At 37.6% G+C, this 18333-nt stretch overlaps 1 protein-coding gene across 2 annotated transcripts in view; it reads right to left on the bottom strand.

Moving 5' to 3' along the window:
* THEMIS (thymocyte selection associated) overlaps window positions 1-16317 on the bottom strand; it is a 220509-nt gene extending 204192 nt beyond the window's left edge. For both annotated transcript variants that reach the window (XM_036767981.1, XM_036767982.1), the window contains exon 1: window positions 16227-16317. In XM_036767981.1, coding sequence (XP_036623876.1) covers window positions 16227-16317 — 91 coding nt within the window. The remainder of the gene's footprint in view (window positions 1-16226) is intronic.
* Window positions 16318-18333: the final 2016 nt, after the last annotated feature.

Raw genomic sequence — 18333 nt, 5'->3', positions numbered from 1 at the left:
AAATGATATAACATTTAATAGAGATAAAGTCATCCATGTATCAAAAAAATCAACTTCATGAAAACAAGATGGAGAAGTTACAGTTAGGCATTAGGTAGTCTGAAAATGGTCTCGGTGTGTCTAGTGGGCCACAGAATCAATATGAGTTGAATGTGTGATATGAAAGCCCAAAAAGCAGATGTGATCTTGGGCTGCATTAAGAGAGGCTTAGTATCAAGGATTAGGAAGAAAAAGCTCCTTTCTCTTCAGAACACTTTTGGAATACAGTGTCCAATTATAGGGACCACATTTTAGGATGGACATTGATAAGCTAGTGCATCCTGAGGAGAACAGCCTAGAACATGAAGGAGTCTGAGTACGTGCCATAGCTAAATCAGTTGGGGTGGAAGGGAGGCAAGTGGGATAATAACTGTGTTTAAATATCTGAAGGGGTACCCATGTAGGAGAGAGATTTACTCTGCTCTGTTTGGCCCAGAGTGCAAAATCAGGACCAAAAGTGTAGAGGTTGCAAAGACTCAAACTCCAGATTGATTTCCACAATAATAATAGCTGACATTTATATTGCACTTTAATGTTTGCAAAGTACTTTATCTATGTTAGCTCATTTGCAAAATTTCCTAACAGAAATATTCCAAAATTGAATGTGTTGTCTCAGAGGTAATGTCCTCCTCCCCACCCCAACCCACCCCTATTGGAGGATTTCAAGCAGATCTGGATTACCACTTAATAGATATTTCGTAGTGTCCTTTTTTAATTTTTGGTGGGAGGTGTATGACCTGAAGTAAATGACTGCCTAAATCCCTTCCAAGGATAAGATTCTGTTTCTTTGGAAGGTACCATATGTTTGCAGTGTGTATGTAGCTCAGGGCAGCTACATGGTGCAGTGAATAGAGCACTAGGTCTGGAGTCAGGAAGACTTGAGTTCAAATTCAGCCATTTACTAGGTGTGGACCCTGGGCAAGTCACTTAACCCTGTCTGCCTCAGTTTCTTCTTCTGTAAAATGAGCTGCAGAAGAAAAGAGCAAACCACTCCAGTATCTTTGCCAAGAAAACCTCACAGGGTCACGAAGAGTTGGACATAAACAACTGAACAACAATATGTAGCTCAGGTGGCTATGTGTTTCTGACATAGCAACTATCCATCATTCTGAAAGAGAAACAAGGGAAAGTGTATAGATCATAGGTGCCTGAATGGAAAGACTTTCCATAATGCTAACATTTATTTTCTAAGATCAAAGAAAAATATTCAAATTAATACTCAATGATAAAATGGAAATATCACTTTTACTGATTAACACCTTTGAGGCACCGGGAAAGTCATCAGTGACCACTGAAATACTGAATCATCTCTCGTTAATCCATACGAATTACTCAGAGACTTGCATAGAGTAGTTTGAAAAATAAAAATAGATAATTATCAAAAACCTAAGTTATTCAAACCAGTATGAAGCTCAACAGGCCCTCAACAGTAGATACAAGACAGAATGATAACAACAAATATTTTATTAACTTTTTAAAAACTATATTTCACTAGTGTCCTCCCCAAGAAAACCCCATGGACAGACAGTATGGTCCATGCAGTCATGAAGAGTCGAGCTTGACCGAATGACTGAATATCAAAAGCAACAACCATAATTTCTTTTCATGTAATGTTCTTTTCAGTAAAAGCAATTCATTGAATGTGTAACTAAATGCGATTTAATTTTTATGCTTTCTTAAGACTTTTCCAACCCACAAACGAAGGGGGAAAACTTTTGTCAGACCATATATCATGATGCGGCTTCAGAAGATATAGCAGCTGTTAATATAACTCATATATAAACAGTAACAGTAAATCAATAAACATATTTATTGAATGCCCTCTAAGACTCTAGCACTGCTCTAGGTTCTTGTGGGACACAAAAGAAATGAGAAACTGTTTCTAGCCTTCAAATAACTCACATTCTAATTAGAGAGGGAAAAGATGAATGCATTAGTCACTTACACCAGAGACATAAAGGGATAGGGACTGGCCTTGTGATTTTACTAATATAAAGAAATCCTAGAAGAAACTCTCTAGCACAGCACTGTCTCTGCAGCTTAATCTTAGAGAATTGCCTAGAGAGAGAACTGAGAGGTTAAACAATCTCCAAAATCATACAGCCAGTATGTGTCAGAGGCAATGATTGAACACAGGCCTTTCTCATATTGGATGTATGATTAAATTTGGGCAAAAAAAAATATAAAGTGGTCATTGAGAACACTTTCTTACCATCTAATAAGTTGTTTTTTTCCTGGAATTTTGTGCTGAGGCAAAATGAGAAGTAAATGTAATTACACAGGATTTTATCAGATGTTTTGCTTCAGTAATCAGCTATTCATTCAAGGGAGGCAGTTTGTAACTCGACACAAAATATATAGCAGTGACCTATAAGAATTTGTGGTAGATAGTAAAAACTAGACACAGTTCTAACATAAAGTTGGGTTAAGGGGATGGATTAGATGACCTCTAAAGTCTTTCCCAGTTCCAAATCTATGATCCTCAGTATATGAAGGTCACTAGCTAATGGAAGAGAAAATATCGACTGATAAATAAAAAAGAAAAATTCATTTAAAAGGAGAGGGTAGGTATTAGGCTAGAGAGTGAGATTAGGAATAGCTTCTTAGAAGAAGTTGACCTTAAATTGCAATTTCAAGGAAAATAAAGTTATGATGAATTGACTGAGTCAAAATCTTAAGGGCAGGAGAATGAGGACTATGTGTATGTAGGACTATCTACTTGAAAAAAAAAAGAAAGTAGAAGATCTGAGGACTGAATTAGCTGAGGAATAAAGGCTGTATCTGGCACGAGTGAGGCATCATAACTTTTTTTTTCTGATTTCATTAAGAGAAGACTAGAAGAAAATAATCAATACTTTGTTTAGTGGTTTGAATTTATACTTAGTTAAGTGTGTCCTTTCTTCAGCTTGCAAAAAGGTACTGTGAATAAACCCAGTCCAGTTATGGTCGAATTCTCCCTGCTCTAAAAATAAGAAATTTGAGCCTTTAATCCAAATATATATCTTAGTAGATGTCACCCTTCCTTTTTCAGAGTAGATCTTTTATTTCTTCAGGCAAAATCTCCTTGTCAAACAATAAATAATTCATCTCCATTTAAAACATTTTTTCACTAAAATAAAAAAAGCATAAGATTCATTCAAATAGCTTTTTCAACTGAAAGTTTATGCCAAAGCCTGGGTTGATAATGTGAATGTCAACCTCATTTTCAGGTTAAAATTTGACATAGAAAGACTTATTATAAAAAGGTTTTAGAAGGAGAAAGACACATCTGTATACGGAATAATGCAAAATTTTAAATGTCAAGAGATTTGAAAATTTTGAGCCTACAGGAATGCTTCAAAGTTACTTTTATAGCTCTGATTTATTTTCTGTATTTGTTTTGCCCTTTAACCCATTTTGAAAGTTTTTACTAGCTACAGTATAGTATAAATTTCATGTGTAACAAACAGCAAACATCACAATTCCAGAAGCCACATTCTTACTTTCTTTTTCGCATTAGCAGATATTCCTCACTAGCAGATAATTGTCTAGTTGTCTAGGAAATTGTACTTGCTAAAAACTAAGCACCGTAATAGTCCCACTCGGCAATTCAGCTTTTATGTTGTTATAGACCATAGTGGCAGCCGACAGAAATTACAATACCACATTGGCTTTATCTTTCTGTCATTATTAGGAAGAAGATTCATAATCACACGTTTCTTAAGGTTTATGAGAGAAAGCACAAGAAAAGTTTGTTGCCTGTGTTTGTGGGATCATCATGCAAGGGGGGAAAACATGTAAATCTATAATTGTCTTAACTAGTTCCTGATGTAAGTCCACGCTGGACAGAGGAGATTATTCTTTACTTAAAATAAAGAGTCAATTATCCAGTGTGACTCTCCTATAGCAGATCTGAATACTCTGTTGTCCTCAAATACGTGCGTCTTTGGCATATCCTCAATTAAGCCAACAATGTAGAATGTGTACTCCTATTTGATTTTGTTCTGCCACTGTTGAAAATGTTATAGCAGTAATTATTTTCATCTGAGGTTTTCTTGCTTTGTTTATTACACACTTATTTCCTAAAACAGCTCTTCATAGTTAGAAAAAAGTTTAGGAAAAAATGTTTCATGCACTTTTGTATATAATTCAAATTTTAAAAAGTACTAAACTTTTCAGGTTCATTTACATATCTCAGTTTTAAGGTTTTGGAACTCTTGTTTTCTCATTTTTTCCAGTGACTTTAATTACAGTTACTTAATATGGTTTTGGCAGCAAAATTATCCTAAAGCTAAAGCATCAGGACTAAGAAGATGAAAAAGCTCCAAAAGGTTTTTAAGGGAAAAAGAATTAAACCTTGCTCAAAACAAGATGATACCTGAAAACATAGATTTGGTCCAATGAAAAGAATCCTGGATTTGGAGTAAGATGGCCTGGCTTAAATGCATATCTCTGCCATGAGAACTACCTAGGCAGGGGAGGTAGGTGGTGCAGTGACTAGAGCCCTGGGCCTGAAGGCAAGACCTGAGTACAACTCCAACCTCATTTACTAGCTGTGTGACCTTGAGCAAATCATAATCTCTGTCTCAGTTTCCTCAATGGTAAAAATGCGGGAAATACTAGCACATAACTCACAGGGTTGTTGTGAGAATCAATGAGATATTTACAAAGTACCTAGCATAGCACCTGCTACATAATAGGTACTTACTAAATGCTTTTTTTCCTGCCTTTTTAAAAAATTATCTCTTTGGACAAATCACTTAACATTTCTGGGACTCAGTTTTCTCATCTGTAAAATGATAGATAACCTCCAATGTCCCTTTCAAATCCAACCTATGATATGATATGGCCAAATCTGAAATGTTCAAGTATTACTAAGTCAGTAAAGGCCAAATATGAGTGGATTTTTTTTTCAAAGAAACTTTTTGAAATGGAACCTTGTCTGCCTTCTTAGCACCCCATCTCACACTGTTGCTTCAAAGGAGTATTTACTAAATTATTATCTATTTCAAATGTCAGCAACAAAGAACATTTTTCTTTTATTGAGATACTTAGATGTAAATGCCTTAAATTCTTCATTGGTGGAGGTGAATAGGAACTAGACAAATGAACTTATAGATTCTGATGAAACACCAAGACAGCTCCTTTCAACCAAGATCATCACCGAGAAGCATCACAGAATCATGCTCTCTGCTTGAGAAAATCATTACAGGATAACTACAAATCACATAGAATTATTTTAATAACTTTACTCACATTTTCAATACAGCTTTAGAGATATTGCTTTCCATGAAAAACTACTGCTCTGCATCATTTCATTTAACAGAAGCTCTTTCAATAAAATATCTTGTATCACTAGAGAGGGCACCATTCCAAAAGAGCAGCTTTTTTGATTTGCTTCTAGTTGATATAGCTGAAATCATTGTGGACCATACTAAAGACACTAAAAAAAAAAAAAAGGTATGGGGGGAAAAGTACAAGTTTTTCTGTGAAATACTAAAATGAGCAAATAGAAGACTAAATTTTTTCGGAATTAGGATTTGGCACTTTTTACTGGTTGTGCCTCTGATTAAATTAAGCCTGCAAAAATAATTAAATGCAATTAGCCATAAAATAATTACGTCAGCATTAAAACAAGAGAAAACATTTGCAATATAAAATCTCAAACTTGCACTGGATCCATAAAATGCATGGCTACATAATATATAATTCACTGAACATCAATATTTACAAAATTGTTTCAGTGACCTTTGAGGCAAAGCTTTACTCTCATCTAGTGAAGGGTTGCATGCCCCCAATTCAAACAGAGTAATTCTACCTAAAGATGAACATGGATATCACACTGATTATTTGTTTCTTTTACTCAGCTTTAATAGTCTCACAACAGCTGCTAGTAAACAGTAATGAAATGTAGTTAAGGTTCACTACTATAAGGACTGAGGTAGCTAGATGGTGCAATAGATAGATCAACGGACAAGAATAACTCTAAAGTCTTTTGAAACACTAAATTTTATTACTCTAAAATAACATTATCCTTAGGATTTCTGGGGCAAGTCCTTTTTGAGAGTTTAGAAAATATGAACTAAATTCACCATAGCACTTAACCATTTGGAAAGTATTAGGTGAAAGTGGTTTAAATGATGGATAAAGGGTGGAGAGTAAAGGGATGATGGGGAAATTTTAGATATAACACTATTCTTTAGATCGCCATTAATTTCCACGCAATGCATGCTCACAGTTTGCTTGTTTTTTCCTCTTCTTCAGATTATCTAGAGATTTCATGCAGCTGAAATTTTCAGCAGGTGGAGGCCCTGTTAGAATAACTGTTCTGAGAGTTTTTTGCCATTACAGAAAAGTACCCTCAATATTTCTAACCGGTGCAACACTCATGGAAATAAAGGGTTGCCCAGTCAACCCCAGGTATGTGGGTGATTGATTTAAAAATGTGGGTGGGTGGTAAGAAAGCTTTTACAGGGTATCTCTAAACTAATCAAGGTTTTAGTGTATCAGTCATTCAATTAATGATGTGTTAATACCATTGTAGCAGAAACCACATATTGCAATTTTGAGTCTGGTCAGAAGAAGCTTTATTTAGAAACACAGCAATGATATAGCTATAGGCAGAGGCTTCTTTCCGAGAACAAACCTCTCAGTGATTCACTTAAGGTACAGAATTATACCTACATTTTTGGCAAGGTATGGATTTGTTTTGCTTGACTATGCTTATTCATTATAAAGATTGTGTTTTTCTTTTTATATTAGGAGGGAGATATTGAAGTGAGACGATGGGGAGTGTTGCCAAAAAGAAAAAGAAGGTGAAAAGAAGGGTCACTGAAGTACTTTTTAAAATGAACATAAGGGAACTGAAGCAAGTTCAGAAGGTGACACAAACAAGCAAGAAAACATTTGAAGTAATAAATGGAATTTATTATATACTTTTGTAAAAGTTAAGTTATACTCAATAGAGATATCTTTTCATATGCAATACTTTTTCTGTTCTACTTTGTATGTGGAAATATTCCTTCTTTTTAGTGTTTCTTAAATTTAGAAGTAAAAATTATAAACCAATAAAAAAGGGTAAAAAAGGGGAAAACAACCCCCTGCTTTACAAAGCTTGAAGGCATTTTTTATGCCCTAAGATGAGTCACTAGTTCCTGTTTCTATTAGCCTTGCAGGTGGATTTATCTTGCATTTATTGCATTGATGCAGAACTTTATTGTTGTCTAGCCTGTGGTCTATTTCACTAGCCTTGAAATTAGGGCAAAGGTAGGAAGAATTTTAAAGAACAAAGACAAAGAAGTATGTGTGATTTCTCACTCTGAATGTAATGAAAGCTAGTTTCTAAGATGGTGTTTGTTACTCATAACAAAAGAAGGTGATACATGCTTGTAATCTCTGCTACCGGGGAGGCAGAAGCTGGTGGATCTCTTGAGCTTGGCAGTTCTGAGCTGCAGCAGGACTAAAGTGGATTAGGTCCTCACTAACTAAAGTCAGCACCATTATGATAAACCCCCAGGATCTGGGGACCAACACACTGTGTAAGGTGGGGCAAACTAGTGCAGTCAAAAATGGAGCAGATTAAAGTTTCCATGCTGATGAGTAGTGAGATCAGGCCTTGTAAACGGCTGCTACATTATCAGTTTGGCAAGATTTAAAAAAAAAAATGGAAGGAAGACACAGGACCCCTCTCTCTTTGTCTCAATAATATTAGCATACTAAATTATACATAAAGAATAGCTGTCACACCAAGCAAAATTATTTAAAAGCCCCTTGTGCCAAAGTTAGACAGTGATATTTTCAGGCTCAACAATGGAAGCGTACATTGTTAAAGAACCACAGGAAGATCTAAACGCAGTAAGGGCAAAAGACTGGGCAACTCTAAGGAAGGCACTGGATGGAATATTAAGCATGTTATGCTTTGGGGTGAGGGGGTGGAGCTATGACTCAGGCCAAGATGGTGACAGTAAGAAAGAAGTTGCTTCTATCAATTATAGAGAGAAGAGAGTCTAAAAATGGAGAGTACAGAATTGTCTCTGCTGATGAGAAAGATCTTAGGGAAAGAACATGGAAAAAATCCCTCATTAAGAGTGGGTGTGTTGTGTGTGTGTACTATGGTCATGAATCACAAGTATGTATATGAAACAGTAAATAACTTGGGGAGTAGATGGATATTGTGTGTATACAAACACACATGTACTAAATTATATACTAAGGATAGCCACCATACTAAGCAATAATGTTTTAAAATCCCCTTGTGGCATGTATGTATATACTCACACATCTATGCTATACATATATGTATATTATATGTTCATACATACTATAAAAGTTCTGACACATTCAATGCAATACACTTTTAATCTCAGTCCCTGAGAGGCAGGGGGGAGGGAGGAAGGAAGCGGGGGAGAAGAGAGGCGGGGAGAAAGGGAAGAGGGAGAGGGAGAGGGAGAGGGAGAGGGAGAGGGAAGGAAGGGAGAGGGAGAGGGAAGGAAGGAAGGAAGGAGGGAAGAAGTAAGGAAGAAGGAAGGGAGGGATAAGGGAAGAAGGTTTGAAGAAAGGGAGGAAGGAGAGAAAGAAGGCAGAAAGAACATTTCCTTTCCCATATCCTCTAACATTCCATATTCCAGATGCCTGTTACGCTTAGTGGTGTTCCATGATAATGGATTTTTTAAAGGGGTCAGCCATTACCTGGAAGCCCCCTTTACAGCAATAGTACTTGAGGGACATCTAAATACCTCCTCATCTTTAGGGTTCAAGGTGGGATTTATTTTGTTTTCCTTCTTCTTAATGTGGCTGTGGCTCTATGACTACAACTTCTACAACTCTCTAACCCCTTCCCCAGTCTGGTTAATAATTAAACAAGAAGTATCCTCAGTCTCCTGACATAGAAGAAAACTCTGGATGACCCCTAGAATAGTTCCTCCGATAATAAATGGGAGAAGCTTTCAGATGAGCAGATCAATATGGAAGGCAAAGAGAAAGTAGGTTGGCAACCAAGAGTAATCTCCTGTGCCAGTCACCTGTCAGGGAAAAATCTTCTGAAGCTTCCTGACAGGATTTAACTCAAGTGGAACCTCATAGAGACTCAGATCCAAATGATTTATGTTATGCGAATAGAAAAAAATTCCTTTAATGGAGATGAGGAGATGGAAATTTAGAACCTTTTTCCAATCTTTAAAATCTGGTTAACCTTGTAATTATTTTTAATGATTTTTTTAAAATCTCATTTTTATGAATGTTAGTAACCAGAAGAATCCATAATCCTCACTATTATAATATACAAAAGTGATAATGATGACAAGGACATTATTAACAATTCTGACATCTTGTTAAGTTAGAATCAGAAACTATCTCCTGAATGGCAGAAAGAAGAAATTCTATAGTGTAGTGGAAAGAACATTGGCCTGAGGAGTCAGGACATCTAGGTTCTGGTCCTTGTCTTGCCAATAACTTATTGTGTGACTTTGGAAAAGTTCTAGTGTCTCCATATATAAAATAGGGACAGGACTACATGTTTTTTCAAACCCCTTACAGTTCCATAATTCTGTAAATTAAAAGAATTCCACAAGACTTTACAAGTCACATGGAGACATTTTTACCCTTGACTTTCTCCTTCAACAATTTAACACTCCTGGAAATTTGCCTTTTAGCTAATTTAGCTTCTAGATTGTTCTGAATCAGCAGGGGAATCAGTATGAAAAAGCAGCATAATGTAAGAGTCCTGCATATGTTAGCAAAGATGTTAAAAATGGAACCAATCAATGTTGGAATAGCTATGATAAGACAATCGGGCATACACTGGAGAAAGAGCTGTCAATTGGTCCACAGTAGATAGTCTTTGACCAGTGATTCCACTACTTGCCACGTACTCTAAGAGGTAAAAGATAGAAAGAGAGGGTCTATGTATAATGGAAAATTCATAACAGCTCCTTTTTGTGGAAGCAAAGAACTGAGGAAGAAGTGAATGCCCTTCACTTGGGAATGGCTGAACAAAATGTGTTAATAAATGTAACTGAATGTTGCTGTGCAGTAAGACAGAAGGATCTGGAGGTATTCAGAGAAACATGGCAAGAGTAAATAAGGGGTCAGCCAAATAAGAGTAAAATAAGCAGGCTCAGAAGGAGTGATAACTACAATAATGTAAATGAAAAGAATACTGAAAAGAAGCCAAACTCTGGATAACTGCAATAACATGTCTTGATCCCAAAGAGCTGATAATAAAGCTCACTGCCCTTCTTAGCAGAGCCATATGCTTTCAGACATAGTTACTGTATCAGGTGTTTTTTCTTAGTTATTTTTTTCTTAAGAATGATGTAGGGTTCTATTCAGGAGTAATGAGGACTGGAATTGAGTATATCCAAAGATGACTGTTATATACGAAAATGTGTAATCAGTAAAGGAAAGAAGGAAGCTTTACTTAGATAGTTAGGAAACCTGTATTTCAACCCCTACCTTCATACAATGTAGCTTTAGATAAGTCATCCAACCTTTTGGGGGCCTCAATTTTCTCATTTGTAAAAAAGGAAAGGAATGCCTACCCTCACAGGCACCTTCTGAGGAAGGCACCATAGTGCCTTTGGCCAAAGGAATGCCTACCTTCATGGGCACCTTCTGAGTAAGGCACCAAAAAATATGAATTTTTATTCTGGAAGAAAAAGAAGCAATTTAGCATCCTGACTCTTCGAAAATGTTTCCTGTATAGCTTGGACTTCAGAAATCACCCTGTTGATATGCTCCATGGTTCTGCAAAAGATTTCTTGCCCAGCCACATCCCCATAAGGGAATTCCATTATAGAATATGAGACAGGACCAAATCAGAGCTGCAGAATTCTCATTCATGCCTAGATACATGGACGCTGTACTGGGAATTTCCACCCTGTGATATCAATCCATTTTGGATTTGTAGATGTGGTCAGATTATTTATTGTAAGGGCTAAAATGGAATCAGTGCACCCTCATCCTTTACTCTTTACCAGATCGTATCGGGGTTCCCCTTTTGCCTTTAGCAACTATGACATTTGTTAGCAACTTGGAGGAGAAAAAAATTATACCCAGTGCTATATCTACATTTTGAAATTAAAAAATTATCCAGGAAATTCAGTTCAACAAACATTATAAAGCACCTATGTTGTGTCAGGACCTATATTAGGCAAAAATAAGATAGTCTCTGTTTTCAAGAAGCCGATGTTTAATGTGGGGAGGGAGGATACAACATGAATACAAGTAAGTAAATATAAAAGTATATAAAAGTAATTTCATGAGGTAGAGAATGCTAATACCTAGGAAGATAAGTAAAGCTTTAGGATGTGAGGGGGCACCTAGTCTGTACTTTGAGAAAGCCAGGGAACAGAGGGGAAGGAGTTCACTCTGGCTCAGTGGGGATGGGGTGGGGGTTGGAGGGGAGACTGGAGTAGCTTGTTAATTGACACAAAGTGGAAGTCAACATAAAATTGTTGACTACTGTTGATTCTCTGAATTGTGGAAAGTTAACATGGGGCTAAATAACAAGGATTTCATGAACAGAGTATCAGTTAATAGAATAGATGTTCATTTAATGTGCATTATTTCTATCAATTTTCATTGATAAGGGCCTATTTCGAATAGGCCATAATTTGCTTAGTAACAATTAATTCTTAGAAATTCTAAATTATTCTGTATCCATCAGCAGACACTCAATAAATAATTTGACTTTGTTGTGAGCTTTAATTTGGCATTAAAAACAATTTCCAACATTAAAATTCTCATGAACATTTTACAACTCAAATAGGACACTTTGATATAAAACTCATCAAGAGAGTCTTAGCACTTCTCAAGGAAAGAAAATTGTCAGACTCTATCAGAGATATAAGAATTCCATCAAATTTCCCTCATCTAGACTGGCATAGAAGTTCCCCTAGTCCAGAAAATGGGAATTTCTAGTCTTTGTCCTCTTCTCCTCTCCCATACTCAGTAAGGTACCATTCTGGTTATTGTCATAAAATTTCAGAGTTATGAGATTTTGGTTAGATGACATAGTGTGTCGAATAGAGAGCTGGTCTTGGAGTCAGAAAGATCTTGTTCAAGTCCTGCCTCTGACAATATACTGGCTGTGTGACAGTAAGCAGGTCATCTGACCATTCAGTGAATCCAGATAACTCTTTAAGCCTCTCAAGTTACAGAGGACAGTCTGTACTGCAGATTAATAGAGGGAAATTCCATAACAGGAGTTTCTTGTATTAATAAAATAAAGGGAGAGAGAGAGAGGGAGAGAGACAGAGACAGAAGAGACAGACAGAGTCAGAGAGAGAGCCACAGAGAGACAGAGAGAGAGAGAGAGAGAGAGAGAGAGAGAGAGAGAGAGAGAGAGAGAGAGAGAGAGAAAGGGAACCTTTAAGATCAACCCCTTCATTTTACAGATGAAAAAATTAAGGATAAATTTTGGTAAAACTCTCTTATTTAAAATTCCTGTTAAGCACAATGGCTTTGCTTTTCAATTTCTCATTCAGCTTTTGTTTTTCTTTTTTTTTTTGAAGTTTATTTATTTTTAGTTTTCAACATTCACTTCCATAAGTTTTAAATTTTCTCCCTCTTCTTCCTCCCTCCCCAAGATGGCATGCAACATAATATAGGCTCTACATGCACATTCCTATTAAACATATTTTCACATTACTCATGTTGTATAGAAGAATAAGACAAATGGTGGGAACCATAAGAATCTCATTCAGCTCTTTGACAATTTAAGTTCTAACATGAATTCACTCTAGCAAGATAAAATGTAATCAGGATAAAAATAGTCTTAGGATATGAGGCCATATTTGAATTTGGGTCTTCCTGATTCCAGGCCCAGTGTTCTATCCACTATGCCATCTAGCTGCCCCTGGTACGTAGCCTCATGACCTTGAATTCAAGTTTCATGCTTATTTTAAGTTTCTAGCATTCCTCTATCTGGGGCCACTAGATGGCTCAGTGGATAAAGTGCTGGTCCCAGAGTCAGGGAGACCTGTGTTCGAACCTGGCCTCAAACACATATTAGCTATGTGACCCTGGGCAAGTCACTCAACCCTATTTGCCTCAATTGTTTTCATCTGTAAAATGAGCTGAAGAAGGAAATGGCAAACCATTCCAGTATCTTTGCCAAGAAAACCGCAAATAAGGTCACAAAGAATCGGACACGACTGAAAAAAATGACTGAACAACTGAATCTGGACTGCTAATAACTGGGTCTCTGTTTTTCTTCTCATGGACTTTCTAATGGTGTTACAAATTCCTCTGGACCAAGAGCTATATTACACTGCTGAGGACTATAAGTGACCCCATGTCACCCTGTATTTTTGCAATCTCAGCATAGTTCAAAAGAAATAACACTATATTTGGAGTTATTGTCAGTCTAGAACTGGAAAAGACGTTGCAGACTTTCTGTCCGAATTCAAGATCAGGGAAGCCAAGAGATTTACTCAAGATGACCCAGGTATAAGCTTAGCAGGGAGGATTTAAATGCGGATTCTCTGACTTGAGAGCTAGTACTCATTCATTGTACCATGCTGAGGCAGCAGATTTGTATATGATTCCCACCTTTGTTGCTTCATGCCCGCAGGATTTGGGCAAAAGGAACTTTGGGCCTCAGTTCCCTCATTTTTAAAAATGAAGGCTAGATTAAAAATGAAGAACTAGGATTGTGTATTTGTTTCCATGTTATCTCCCCTATTAGACTGTAAGTTCCTTGAGGGTCAAGACTATCTTTCACATTTTTTTTATTCCCCAGAACTTAGCACAGTGCCTGACACATAGTAGGTACATAATAAATGTTTATTTATTGATAGGTTGGTTGTTTACCTCCAATATTCTGTCCAATTATGTTTGTGAACACATGGTTCTCCTTGAGTTAAGAGTACAGTCTGTGACTACCGAACCATCCCTTAAAAAAAAAATTACAGGCTCTAATCCAAGAATAAGAATAAAGTCAATTGACCCTCTGTGGAAGTGGCGCCATGATCCTTCCAGCTACTTAGGCTTATAACCTTACAGTTACTTTTGACCTTTTTTTAATCATCACCTTCTTTTTCCAATAAGATGTCAAGTCCTATTGCCCCTATGTGTGCATTAGCCCTTGCCTCTAACTGGTCTTCACTCCCATTACAGCCATCCCAATTCATGCCCTCATTGTTTTTCATGTAGATCATCAGAGTTTTAATTTGGAATCCTTGTACCTGTGGCAAATTCAGTAGTCAGTGGGGGGAGTAGAAGGAATGCCAGGATAGTCTAACCATTGGTGAAATCACACCAGGAGAGGTAACAGCTCATCTGCCAGAGAATTTGACCCTCATCCCCAAGAAGACTGATGGATAGGGCAGGCCTTGGGAAAAGAATTCCATAGTAATGAAATCCTGTTACTGATGGCTTAGAGCTGGTTATGCCATGTAGCAGTGTAGGCCCAAGAGAAACAAAAAGTCAGATATGAGGACAGCAGTTTCTGAAGGGAAGATGTGTGCCCCCTAGAGGTCAATATATTGGGATGAAACCCCAGTTAGCCTATGCTAATTCTAATAGACTATTCTAATGGTCTTATAAATGGTAGTCCTGTTTTTAGTCAATGCCCTCTTCACTCTATTTTCCATACCAATTCTGAAGTAACATTCCTATTATACCACCATGATCATCATGCCACTCTTCTCAAAAACTTTCAGTGATATCTCATTGTATATTAAATAAAGCTAAAGTTCTCGATCCTGATGATCAAGGCCCTCCGGAGGGCTTTGAATTTTGCATCATACTTTTTGTCCCTTATTCTCATAATACTCATCTCTTTTTCATGCCTTTGTTTGTGCAGATTCGCACCCCTCCTGCCCCAACCCATTTGTAACAGATTCCCCTCCATTCCAACACCCCCAAATATTGAATTTCCTCCCTTCCTTCAACATCTGCCTCCAATGTCATTTCCTCCAATAAGCCTTCCCTTATCCTTTCCCCTATTACATCAAAGGAAAGGGACCCCTTTCCCCTCAGATGCTTCTTGGCACTTTCTCTGGCTCTGCTTTATACCCACCTCTTGTACCATTCTACCATACCTGGCAGACCATTTACATATGTGTATATGCATATATGTATGTGTATATGTGTGTAGACACATATATATACGTATATATTCGCATGCACACTACTCTGTGTGTGTGTGTGTATGTGTTGTATCCTTTTTTTCATTAGATTGGATGCTTTTTGAGGATAGGAGCTATGCCCTTTTTTCAGCCTTGTATCTCTAGTACCTAGCATAATGCTTTACCCAAAGGCACATATTTATTTAATGTTTTGTTGAGTTGAACCCATAATCTTCATTTCAATATACATGTATATATGTGTGTATGTATGTATATATATACATTTACATACATATATGTGTATGTATGTGTGTATACAACTCTGCTAGCAAACCACAGGTGAAAGGCTAAGATTTTTTACAAAAAACTATATACATATTACCCATATTTTCTAGACAACCTGAAGGGAGCAAAGCTTTTAAAGCATCCTTTAAGATTCTAAATAATCTCTCTTGTTCACTATATTTCTAAGAATCCACAACAGAATTTATAATTACCCTTTTATCATTGTTTAAATCTAAATTCTGAGTGTCAGATTTTTTTATCATGATTCCATAGAATCAGACCTTGAAATAAAGTTAAATAAACTTTAACACATCATTTGCTTGGATGCACCTTTAAATCAAAGGTTTGTCATTTCTCCAAGTAGAAAGGTTTGGCAATGCAAAATATGAGTGCAAGTACATTTCAGCGGATGCCAAGAAAACAAAACTCCTAATTGCCTCCAATCACCTAATCACAATCCACTTGATTGTGAGCTCCTGGAAGGCAGGGACTGTCTTTTTTATTTCTTTGTATCCCTCCTACTTAGCTGGCACATAGTAGACACTTTATAAATGCTTACTGACCGATGGATAGACCTCTTATTCTAAAAAAAAAAAAAAAGAATTCTATTTCCTTCCTTCACACCATCACCAAGGTGGACGCCACACAAATTGCCATTACCCGCTCCTTTCACCAGGTACGTGGCATCTTCTCCTGTAAGATTGTTGGAACTGTTACTTTAAAAGAATTCTCACATGACCCTCTTAATCTTTTTTCTTCCTATCCCTTTTTGTGCAAAGTGCAAGAATGCTGGTTACGTCTTCTCTCCATAACACTTTTTTTTTTTCTAATTAGAAGGAAACTGAAGCTTACCTTGGAAATAGATGCCTGACTGGATCTGAAGGACTCTTGGGAGGGTTCTGGGATTCAGAGAGTGGATGAATTCCTGAAGAGTGGATGTCATTGCTGAGCCAGGGATGTGCAGACACTTGGTGCCACACAAGGCTGGGGCTGCCAAGAGTCACTTCATGGCAGTTAGAATCTGGGCCATTTCCCTACACACACTGAACTATGGGGGTGGGGAACCCATAAGGAAGGTGCTAAAACTTTTTCATTGTCCTCATTGTGGTCTTCATTTCCTTCCAACACTAAAGTAACACAGGATGGGGGCGGGGTGAACGAGTCTAAACAGCTGCTACAGAATGAGAATGCCAAGTACGGTTTTCATTGCCTACTGCTGCCCCAGGTGTCTTTTTGCAGCCTAGACAAAACTGTTTGTGGTCAAAGCTGCAGGTGAAAGGCCTACCTGAACAGAAGGAGAAAATGATCTCTGAAACTAAACAAAGATGCAAAATTGTGTTATGATGTGGCCCATTTCACACGGACTTTCTATCTGATCACTTTCTTATCAGGCCCTAAGTGACTGCATTGTATGTGTCTCACTGTGTCAACTGTTGTATAAGTAAATAGGGAACTTAGTTTCCTTGTCTGTATTTTGGAGATGCTATATACTAGATGACCTCTAAATTCTGTTCTGATTCTCAGTCTTATTATTGTAACCATTTTCACAAAGGCTCTCTCCAGACATGACTGGGATACACTTTAGATTTCTCAATTATTTATCTCATTTATTTCTCACCAAATCATCTGTGAATTTCCTATCTCATATCACCCAGTGTGACAGTAACTAACTCACCTTGCAAGAACAAAGCTCAAAGAATGAATAAGTATATTGAAAGGCCAGTGATCATATCAGAGCCCTTATTAAAGTAAAAACACCTAATGGTGACAACTCTCACCGAGAAGCCGGGGTTCAGTCAGTTGTGGAATTACCCTGGGTATGATACCACAGGAACTCCTACTTTAGCACTCTCCTCTACAGTTATCACCAGCTAACTTCACAGTGCCGTCCTTCCTGTAGCCCCAATTTCCTGCTCCATCACTACGTACACAGCTCCTAACAGATGCTGCAGATCACTGCTTCCCATCACTAAATTCCATCGTGGTCCTCTCAGTCACATCACTTCAGGAAAGCTCCCTTGAGCTTCTAATAATCAGGGCAGGCATCTTCTTCCATGGTCTGATAGGGTGTCCTATCCGCCGTGTTATTTTCATTGCTATTCTCCTTATCTCTTAGAAGAAAGTATAACCGTTCTTTATTTCAGGGAACCAGATCTCTGTGAAGTTCCCCTAGATAAAGAGCACTTCAGAGTCCCTGGCAGATTAAAGTATAGATCCAACACTCATGAGCAGATAGGTGGTGAGGTAGATGGAACACTGGACCTGGAGTCAAAAAGATCTGAGTTCAAATCCAGCCCTAGACACCTACTAGCAATGCAAACCGGGAAAATAGCTTAACTTTTGTTCACCTCTGTTTCCTTCTCTGTAAAATGGGGATGATAATAAACCTACCTTTCAGGGTTGTTGTGAGGGTAAAATGAGATTTGTGTAAAGTGCTTTGCAAACCTTAAAGTAATCTAAATGCTAGCTATTACTATAGCTGAAGCCTTCCTTTCCTCATGTGATGTTTCCTATGACCTCTGCCATGAAACAAGAAGTCTCGGGGCAGCTAGGTGGCACAGTGAGTAGAGCCCCGGCCCTGGAGTCAGGAGGACCTGAGTTCAAAAGCGGCCTCAGACACTTGACACATGTACTAGCTGTGTGACCTTGGGTAAGTCACTTAACCCCAATTGCCCTGCCAAAAAACAAACAAAAAAGAAACAAGAAGTCTCCTGAGGACTGACATTATAACTCTTCTTGCATCCTACCAGCAAGGTTTTCTCTTTAATAACCTTATTACCTAAGGGTGACTTTCATAGTCCTAGCTATGTGCCCATCATCTAAGAATTGAGCCTCCTTTCTGTGTCACCTCTTTCTATGAGTCTAGGAGTTTGGAAATGTATGTTACTTTTTCTCTCCCATCTCTTCTCAATCCCCTATGATTCCTCTTGGCAGTGTTATTGAAATTACCTGGGCCTGC

The sequence above is a fragment of the Trichosurus vulpecula genome, chromosome 7 (assembly GCF_011100635.1).
Source record: "Trichosurus vulpecula isolate mTriVul1 chromosome 7, mTriVul1.pri, whole genome shotgun sequence".
In the NCBI taxonomy this organism is placed as follows: Eukaryota; Metazoa; Chordata; class Mammalia; order Diprotodontia; family Phalangeridae; genus Trichosurus; species Trichosurus vulpecula.
The sequence above is the reverse complement of the archived record's forward strand: the minus strand, read 5'-3'. Positions and strand labels throughout refer to the sequence as shown.